The sequence below is a fragment of the Tupaia chinensis genome, unplaced genomic scaffold (genome assembly GCF_000334495.1).
Source record: "Tupaia chinensis unplaced genomic scaffold, TupChi_1.0 Scaffold000290_1, whole genome shotgun sequence".
Lineage (NCBI taxonomy): Eukaryota > Metazoa > Chordata > Mammalia > Scandentia > Tupaiidae > Tupaia > Tupaia belangeri.
In genome coordinates, this window is record NW_006159775.1 from 5,087,475 (window position 1) to 5,098,286 (window position 10,812).

The following is a 10,812-nucleotide window of genomic DNA, read 5'->3' on the forward strand; positions in this document are numbered from 1 at the left end:
ATATATATATATAGATAGATATATAGATAGATAGATAGATAACAACAACAACAAAAAGTCACTAGATATTTATGGAGGTATTTTTGTAAGTCTGGCAGCAAACTGAGCTCTTTACGATCAGTTATAATGATGTGGCCAAGAGTAACACATTTAAAATGCAAACTTTAAATATAAAGAATGTGAATAAACTGATCTTATATTTCTTTAAGCAATTTCTAAAATTTTTTAGTTCTTTAAAAACTGGTAAAACTGATAATTGTGGTTTAATTTTGTGACAGATTCAGTTATTCCAGAACTAACATAAGTGAAACTGGCCTTTCTGTTGCCACTGGACCCCCTGAGGGAGTTAACTGTTTGTTTTGAAGGAATGTCTAGAAATCATAGAATTTTTGTGGTTTGGATGTGGGTTTATGGGATCTCAGCACATGGCCAAGAAAAGGGGCCCATGCAAAATGAGAATAATTGATAGATTTTGCAAAGTAAGAATTAATCTTATTTAAACTTAGTATATATGGCATTAAGAAGTTATTTGAGAATTGTGTAAGAATGTAAATATTTTTCTGCCTTAGGATGATAAGAAAGTGAGGTTTGGAACACTTAAAGGCAACAGACTCCCCTCACCTAATGGACGATCTTATTTATCGTCTTTTTTCCACTCCTATGAGTATTTAGTGTATAGTAGATGCCTGGTAAAAACTGGCTGATGAAGACACTAAGGAATGTCATCATCTTTATACAACTGTTCTTTTTGGTGGTATGTTGCAAGAAAAGAAACTGGGGTGAGAGAGTTATCTATGATAATTTGTGGTGAATTTGCCATTCAGTATTTATTGTTCCAGCCACTTGTTTATTCATATTGAAAAACAAACGGTGTAAATTTTCTTACACTTTTAGGTAATACTTTTATATTTTAAAAGTAGAAAAGAGTTAAAACAAAAAACAGCCACCACCTATCCTACTCCTCAAGTTCCAGTCCTCAGAGGAAGCTACTTTTGATTTTGATTTTATACTTTATCATGTTTCTATACTACTATTTTAAAAATTATTTGTTTAACTCCACTTGTTATTATTATTTTTTAAATTTTGACCAGAGACACACAGAAAGAGAGAGAGAAGGAAAGCCAGAAAACAAGCCACCAGGTCCAGGACTCAAACCAGTGGGCCATATGGAAATTCAGTACCTTAACCACCATGCCAACCACCAACCACCAACCACTTAACCACCATGTTGGCCCCTATAGTGCTATTTCTTGATTTATCAATTTTAGCTATACCTAAATTTTGACCAGAGACACACAGAAAGAGAGAGAGAAGGAAAGCCAGAAAACAAGCCACCAGGTCCAGGACTCAAACCAGTGGGCCATATGGAAATTCAGTACCTTAACCACCATGCCAACCACCAACCACCAACCACTTAACCACCATGTTGGCCCCTATAGTGCTATTTCTTGATTTATCAATTTTAGCTATACCTAGTTAGAGAGAAAAGTATTTAACACTTTATAACACATCAAAATTTCACCTACCTTTATCCTCTCAATATAATTATATTGCAATTGAAATTCAAATCAATATTATTCATGTTGTTAGCAATCTATTAGTAATGGTTGGTTTGTTGTCCTGAGTCAAGCGGTTATCAAGATACTTGTTTTCTGGATCTTTTTGTTTGTATTGACAATACTTGTTCATGATCCACCCGCCTCATTTGCTGAACCTTTTATTTTTTCTATCAGTGATTTTTTCCTGAGCTCTTTAGGCACATGAGTTGACCTCACTAAGAGGGATTTCAAAATGCCCATGACATTGTCTTCTCACTTCAAAATTCCCAGGTATTTTCTCCTCTCTTCCAGTGTTCTTTTTTTTTTTCTTTTTCTTTTTTCTTTTTTTTTTGGAGAGGTTTTCGCTATAGGGCACAGGTTCTCACTGGACAGAGAGAGATATAGAGACAGAAAGCGAGAAATCACCCCCCAGGGGGGATGGTCACGCCGCAATCCCTTCTCCTCCATTCTCCTCTCGGGATCTTGGGCACGCACGCACACGTGCTGGCGTGAGTTTTAAGCCACCGGGTCCGGGACGCGAACCGTGGTCGACTATGTGGAAGTCCAGCGACATAGCCATTACGCTAACTGCTGGTTCCCTCTTCCAGTGTTCTTTTTGAGAAATGGATAGCCCTTCTGGCTGTAGCTACTGTACATAGGCCATTTTTTTTCTTCCTGCAGACATTAGGAATCTTTTTTGTATTGTGAAATTTTATAAAGAACATCTTCGAGCTTTGGTTTTTCTCCTCTTGCTGGGTGCCTGATGTGAGTTTTAAGTCTCCAGGTCTGGGACTCAAACTGTGGCCAACTACATGGGAGTCTAGTGACTTAACAATTACACCATCTGCTGACTCTCAGTTTTTAAAAGCATCATATGAAAACAACCACAACCTTATTGGACTTTCTGTACTTCTGTTTAGTATCGGCAGTTCTTTCAGATAACATGGGTGAGGTATAGAGTATGGGCTGCTGGAGGAGTTTCTGTGGCCTTGATCTCTCCCTGTATGTACAAAACAATGTTCACCAGCCTTTCTTCACCCATGGCTTGGAGGATTTTCCTTGCCAGGTGCTTTCCAAGGGTTCTGCAGAGAGACGTACTGGGGCGGATTCTCTGATTAAGGCTTTTCCACTTCTGGTGGAATAGATAGCAGTTGTACCCACTGCTGTACTCACTGGTCTGTTTGTATGTTGGAGTTCCTGATAATTTAATTATCCTAACACCTTACTGATGGCCTGTCAACTTCATATTTGGGATTTCCATGCCATCCTTTGGAACTTGACATTTTCCTCTAGCACCAGTCTTTTCCTTGGTACCAGCTGGAGCCTTTGTCCATCCCCATCAACCTCTGCTGAGCAGCTATAGTATGGCCCTCTTCCATTAGATGGGCTTGAAGGTGGGGTGAGTCTGTTTGCCTAGAAGTGCTATCCTGGCTCCCAAACTGCATCCACATCAACTCACATATATACACACACACACACACACACATATATATATGTATATGTCAGGCAGAGTTGTGTAGGGGACACACTTAGTTTTCTTTGGCTCTTTTGGGATATTTTATATCCCGTTTGCAAGATTCTTCCATTTTTTCCCCATGGGTCAGAGTAGCTTTTTTTTTTTTTAAGAGAGATTTTTGTTATAGGGCACAGGTATTTGCCAGAGAGACAAAAAGCAAGAAATCAACCCCTAGGGGGATGGCCATGCCACAGTCCCTTCCCCTTCATTGTCCTCTTGGGATCTTGGGCACACATGTACACATGCCTGGCATGAGTTTTAAGTTGCTGGGACCAAGACTCGAACTGCAGCTGACTATGTGGGAGTTGAGTGACATAACCATCACATCATTTGTGGTCCCCGGATTAGCTTTTATTCTCTCTCATTGAAGGAGATTACTGAAGATTGAAAGAATGTCTTCACATTTTCCTGAAGTGTCTGCTAGAACTTCACACAGTGTGGTCCAGGAGATGTTCAGTAGTTTAATCGGCTGTTTCCGTCTCTCACTTACTGCATGTTGATCTTGGCCGACTTTCTCTACCTCTCAGGAAACTGACATATTAGGGTTTTCATATTGACATCTCAGACCTTTGCTCCAGAAAGGGACTGAATTATCTTTTGGTTCCTTATTCAGAAGTCCTAAAGCTGTCACTGTCTCACATTGGGTCTGATGTTCATCTCTAAACCAATCTCTGATCGCTACAATGACTGAATATTGACATGAGCCAGGAATTGTTCTAAGCACTGTTCTAACCTGTCCTGTTAATGAATTACTTGAGTCTGGGTGATTTATAAAACAGATGTCTGTTCAGCTGTTGGTTTAAAGGTCCAGGACCCAGGAGCCACATCTGGTCAGAGTCTTCTTGCTAGTAGAGGCATGTGGACACAGGCCTGCTCTGTTCTGCTTAGGCTTTTGCTCTCTGCCATCTTGTTCACCAGCAAGACGTCCTTATAAATCCACCAAGGCTCAATCATGGGGCTCCTCCCTGATGCCTGTTCACTTCCCAAAGTCTCCATCTTTCTTTCATTTTAAAATAATTATTTAACATACATATATATACATAAAATTTAAAATAATTATTTAACTTATATATACATATATGTATATATGTAAGTTAAATATGTATATGTGTATATATATGTATATGTGTGTATATTTATACACACACACAATTATTATTATTTTTTAAAATTTAACCAGAGAGGAAGAGAGAGAGAAGGAATGTGAGAAAGCAAGCTGCCAGGTCCAGGACTCGAACCATGATTGGCTCTGTGGGAGTCCAGTGCCTTAACCACCATGCCATCTGCCAGTCCCCCTATCTTTCAATACCATAATTGGATTAAGTGTATACCATCTCAACACTGTTACAGAAGCTCACCAAATTTAACACATGAATTTTGGGGAATACACATTCAAACCATACCAGCACTTTACTCATTTTATCAAAAATCTCAGAACGACAATGTGAGGTAGGCACAGATGAGAAATTACATTATGTATTGCTCTACATCACAAAGCTAGTATATGTTGGAGCAAAAATTCGAACTCACAAATTTGACCTTGGTGTTCTCAACCACTGCCCTACATGTGCTGTAAGTTTCTGACTTTAAAGATAATGGACCTGGGACCAGCAGTTGGCATAAAGGCTATGTCCCTGGATTCCCGTGTAGTTGACCGTGGTTCAAGTCCTCAACCTGCTGGCTTAAACTCACTACTCCAAGCGCGCGTGTGTTGCGTGTCCAAGATCCCAAGAGGAGAATGTAGGAGAAGGGATTGCGCGTGGCCATCCCTCCTGGGGGATGATTTCTCGCTTTCTGTCTCTGTCTCTCTGTCTTTCTGGTAAGCGCCAGAGCCCTCTCAAAAAAAAAAAAAAAAAAAAAAAAGATAATGGATCTAATGTGATAATAGCTCGAGGGCTTTCCAGGGGCTGTTTGGGAATGACTAAAGGCTTAGAACAGGATGTATTACAGAAGTTCGCCTTGCGAGTAAATTAGTTTCTTAAGTATGAGGTGGTGAGAAGACTTTGCTCCCACCCCTCAGCTTTGTGGATGCCAGGAGCAGCGCTGTGGCTGTGTGGTCTTTCAGAACACCCTGGGCTGTTGGATGGTGCAGAGGATTCCTTCTGTGTACTTTCACACCTTTAAATCTGGCTCAGGGACAGGGGTGGGAGCAGGTGCTCTGGTTGCAAATGGGGCTGCTACGTTTGTGTGTGAGGACAAGGGCGGGTTGTACTCTAGACTCCTCTTGGGAAATCATGCTGAGAGGTCGCTTCCAGCACTGGCTTGCTTTTCTCTAGTTCTTTATAGATAATTGCTTTTAAGTACCACTGTAGATTGCATGTTGTAGTCTCCTCACAGTGACAGTGACATATTGCATATTAGGAGAAAAGCAAATGGCAAATTTTTGGTTGTAACTTTTTTCTCTTTCTCCAAGATTATCCTGAAGGCAATAATTCAAGTGATTATCTTGTTCAAACAACAACGTATCTTCCAGAAAACTTCACCTATTTACCATACCTTCCCTGCCCAGAAAAACTGCCTTATATGCGTAAGTGTGATCTCAACTTTGACGTAATTGTTTGTTTGTGGTATAACAACATGATAAAATCTCATGAATGGAGCACATCAATATCAGATCATTACTGTGGGTGCTGAAGTTCATATGCAGTATGTTATTTGATATATATGTGTGCATATAGGTTTTTATTCTTGGTATTTTTTTTGCAAAGTGCTTATTTGAAGAGGGAAGATTGAAAAGCTGAAGAACAAGACAGATTTCAAAATTCATACTTCTCCCATTCAGATTTAAAAACTAGCACTTGGACTTCCTTCCTTCCAAATTCTTTCTTTTTTCTTTTTTCCATAGGGTGTGTATACTCACCAAAGGGAAAGTGAGACAACAGCACCCCCCCATACCTCTCCTCTTCCCTCCCCCACCCCGAGATGGCCATGCTGCAGTCCCTTCTCCTCTTGGGATTTGAGGCGTGTATGCACATGTACCCGGCATGCTTTTCAAGCCATGGGTCTGGGACTCAAACTGCTGTTGGCTATGTGAGAGTCCAGCGCTTTACCATTCACACCATCCGCTGGCCCCTTATTCTCCTTATTTTGAATGATGGAGCTGAACATTATAATGACCAGTGGAATGGGAAACTTAGGATAAATTTGTGAAGTTAGCGTTTATGCTTGGGACCAGCAGGTAGTTTGGTGGTTAAGATGGTTAGGCTCCCAGATGGCTGACCAAGATTCGAGTCCTAGACCTGGTAGCTAGAACCTCATGCCAAGCACTCATGTGTGCATGCCCAAAATCCTAGGAGGAGAATGGAGAAGAAGAGAATTGTGGCATAGCCATCCCGCCTGGGGATGATTTCTCACTTTCCCTCTCACTGTCTCTGTCTCTCTCACGTGTACATACACCCTATAACAAAACCCTTAAAGAAAAAAAAGCCATGATTAGCTGTTCATCCTTAATTTTTTAATATTAACCAAATATTTCCCATTGATTATAGAGAGTAGTATAATAAAATATCTAAGTGTAAAATATCATAAGATTACAAAAACATAATTAAATACATTACTTCTCAAATGACAGTTAGAAGAACTCTGTGTAAGGATAAGGTTTATTTGGATGAAAACCATTTGAGTATGAGTAGTATTTGATTTACCTATAATCACCCAATGTGAAGTTAACTTAAAGTTGTTCTGTTTGGTTATCTAGTTGTAAATCCTTTTTGATTTTTTTTTTCTGTTGTAGCCATGGGACTACTGACACTGGGTTTCCATAGAGATAAAGCTTAAATTTTTGAAACCAGAATTTAGATGAAATACATTTCATAGATTTCAGCAGTGTTTCTTATTCCATAGTGGTAAACTATACTGTGAAACCTATTTTAATGTGTATTATTTATATGAAGAGATGAGAGAATGCTTCTTTGTTAATATTGATATTTATAGATTCTCCAGAGAGCACATTCACTTTCAACTTTATTGAATTTGTGTAAGACTCTTCAGGTTAACGAAGTAAAATAGAAGTTTGACCTTATCTAGAGCTAAATAGTAATAAGTGCTTAGAATGGATATTTTGGTTTTGATTTTTCTGGGTGAGGTAGAAATGGATACTGTCTCTGTCCTTCACATTAAAATGAAGATAGAATTACCTTTCATTTTCCTCCCTTTTAATTCTCATTCAGATACAATGCATTTGCAGTGGCTCTTATGTATTCTGCTCTGTTTGTGGAGTAGTTTCCATTATGTTTTGACCCTAATAGTTTCTATAGTCACTAACCTTATGAATATAACAAAAGCTACAAGGACATTTTGAGATGTCTTTAAATGATTCAAATGAAAATCAGCCAAGAGGGAAAAAAGAGGAGCAAATAAAAAGCTCAAATAGTGCTTAATGTACCAAACCATCATGCATGTGTTTATTATGAAAAAAGGCGATGGGGAGCAGATGGTAGTGCAGTGATAATGCAGCTGGACTCACGTGGAAAAGGTCCTGGGTTCATGTCCTGGGACTTCCTTGAGCATGCCAGGCACATGCATACACATGCTTGTGATCTGGGCCTGCTGCAGCTAGGGATGGATCATGGCTTCAGGACCCTGTTGAGGGTGCCTCTTGGAAGGAAGGACGAAATAAATAAATTTAAGGGGAAAAAAGGAGAGAGAGAGATGGGAGCATTTAGAGTAAACAAGCAGTTGTTGAACAGGCAATTCAGCAGGCCGTACATGGTTCATGAGGTAGGCAGGAGAGAAACGAAGCTGAATGTGGTCCCCATGTGTTCCAGTGGGGAGCGGGAAACACAAAGGACAGCAGTATGCTTCCAGGGACAGGTTGTGAATGTGACAAATGGGAGACAGCAGTTCACTTTGGAGGGAAAAGGAAGACACTAGAGAGTGGGGACATTGGGACTAGGTCTTGCCTAGCCCAGTAGGTAGCTGAGTGAGAACAGCAACTGAGCACTAGGAGGCTCCGTGTGTTCAGGAATGGAGAGTGGTAACCCCCTCACCCGCCAAGGGAGTGTGCAAGTGGGATGTATCAGGGAGGTGAAGGGCCTCCTGTAAAAGACAGAAATCTGAAGGCCATATGGGTTCTGTGAGTCCCTCAGCATCTCTGAGATGGGCTTTGGAGGGAGCAAAGCCCTTGGGCTTGACAGCAGAGGGTTGACTTACGAGCCTATTCGCATTTCTCTCAGGTCTTCAGGGCTTGATTTTCACAGGCCGTAGGGGCAAAAACGGGGAAAAACACTGTGTTAGGGGAAGGAAGAACCATTGCAGGCTTTAGGTAGATGAGCGATACACTAGGTCTGTACATCAGGGATGAGACATTGAAGATGGATGAGGATGGGGCGATACTAGAATAATGGAGACCAATGAGAGCCTACCGCCAAGGGCCACAAGGAAACCAGGACGTGTGCCAAGGCTGTGGCACTACAGACAGGAGAGGCGTGAAGAATAAAGGCGTATGAATTGAACAGCTTAAAAGGGAGGAGTAAATATTTAAAAGTTGTTGTAGGGAATGAAAAGGGAGTGAAAGGTGGACTGAAGGGTTAGCCTAGAGAGTCCTCCTTTGGGGTCAAAAAAAGCACAAAAAAATGTGACACTGTGTTGGCTGAAAACCAGGCAGTGTATTAAATATTTACCCAAATGATGAGACTAATTTGTGTGCTTATGTGATTCTCTTCAAAGCGTTTATTAAGTAAAGAATTTGAGCAGAGAAAATCATTGCTCTACGGAGGGGATGGGCAGCCCAGGTGAGACAGGTTAGAAAGGTGGGGGGGATAAGGTATTGGTGAATGTATAGGTGCTGTGTGGAGGTCAAAGAGCTGTTCCTCTAGGTATGGTTCAGGATGATCAGAAATCAGCTAGGATGATTGTCAGAAATGCAGGCCTCTAAGCCAAATCACAGACCTGGAGCGAAAGTCTGGGCTTTTCATTGCACATCGTAGAATGTACTTTATCCAGTGTAAGAGGAGAAAAGGAATCCATGAAAAGATACTAGGTAGCCCAGAGCGTTAGAGTCAGAGGCTGAACAGCCAAAACAAGGCCTAGACCACTTTGTGAAGCATCTCCTCTTGCCACTTGGAAGAGCTCACAGCTCCTTGCCCTGGTGCTCAGGTCTGGACACCAGATACCACTGCCTAGATCCCCTAAGGCTTAGCCTCAGCCATCACTTTCACTGATAGTTTTGCAGTGGCTCTGTGCTCACACATATGGCAGCTTCCAAGTCTCATGCAGTTGTGTATGGCCATGTGACTTCTCTACCTGTTAGAGGAACTGGGAGAGTGAATTCTTCCCTCCAGGAAGCAGGTCTCTGGAAGGCAATTCAAGCAGCTGAAATGTGCTCAAATAAAGCTGGTGGCCAGAAGCATGACACATGGTCATTTACTGACAGGGAAACTTTTTTTTTTTTTTTTGGAGAGATTTTCGCTATAGGGCGTGTGCGCTCACCAGACAGACAGAGACATTAGAGACAGAAAGCGAGAAATCACCCCCCCCCCCAGGGGGTTATTTCTGCAATCCCTTCTCCTCTATTCTCCTCTCGGGATCTTGGGCATGCATGCACATGCGCCTGGCGTGAGTTTTAAGCCACCGGGTCCGGAACGCAAACCGCGGTTGACTATATGGGAGTCCAGCGACATAGCCATTACGCCAACTGCTGGTTCCCCAAAGAATTATTTATTTTTACTTATTCATTAATTTAATTTGACCAGAGACAGACACATACACACACACACACACACACACACACACACACACACACAGAGAGAGAGAGAGAGAGAGAGAGAGAGAGAAAGCAAGCAAGTTACCCGGTTCAGGACTCGAACTGTGATTGGCCATGTGGGAGTGCCCAGCACCTTAATCACTATGCCACCTGCTGGCCCCCTGGATTATGAATTTTTGAAAGTAGTGGACAACTTGTCCATAGTAAGGAGTAAGAAAATAATTCAGAAGAATATAATGAAGGGTATGAGGCCCCCAGGAGTGTACCAAGGGTTTATCAGGTGAATTACAAGGCAGAGCTAGAAGCAGGCAACAATGACTTTAGCTGGACATTCCAGTTAGTTTTTTAGAGTACATCAAGAGAGAACTGTAAGCAGGTGAGAAAGGTGGGTGTTAGGTGCTGTATACTGTGGTCAGATTAGGAGACAAGAACTTGGACTATATAGGGGACTGGTATTTTAGGTCACTTGCACATGGGACACCTTTTGACCAAATGTCTTAAAGACGTCCTGACACCTGATGGAGCGAGGGAGTGGAAATGCAGACAGGCAGGAAGCAGGGGTGAGAGAGGAAGGCACATAGCTGGCATTGCCATTCCCATTCATTCATCCATCCGTATCCAGGCATTGTACTTGGCTTTGGGGATGAGTGACTAAAAACCATTCTGTCCTACATTTAGGATGCACAGGTTTGGTCATCCAAGAATAGTTGAGTACGAAATCATTTGTTGGGGCCCACAGGTGGGAGGGGTTGTTAAGGTGCTGGACTCTTACATGGCCAACAGTGGCTCGAGTCCCAGACCTGGTAGCTTGCTTTCTCTCTTTCCCCTTCTCTCTCTCTCTGTGTCTCTCTCTCTCTGGTCAAATGATAAACAAAACAAGGGACCAGCAGTTAGCGTAATGGCTATGTTGCTCGACTCCCATGTAGTCGACTGCGGTTCAAGTCCTGGACCTGGTGGCTTAAAATCACTCTGGGCACGTGTGCATGTGTGCCTAAGATCCCGAGAGGAGATTGAAGGAGAAGGGATTGCGGCATGGCCATCCCCCCCCCCCCTCC

General features: G+C 42.0%; 1 protein-coding gene across 1 annotated transcript in view; it reads left to right on the top strand.

The window, feature by feature from the left end:
- B4GALT6 (beta-1,4-galactosyltransferase 6) overlaps nucleotides 1-10,812 on the top strand; it is a 73,449-nt gene that overhangs the window by 30,548 nt on the left and 32,089 nt on the right. Inside the window, exon 3 of the mRNA XM_006150572.2 lies at nucleotides 5,468-5,581. Coding sequence (XP_006150634.1) covers nucleotides 5,468-5,581 — 114 coding nt within the window. The remainder of the gene's footprint in view (nucleotides 1-5,467; nucleotides 5,582-10,812) is intronic.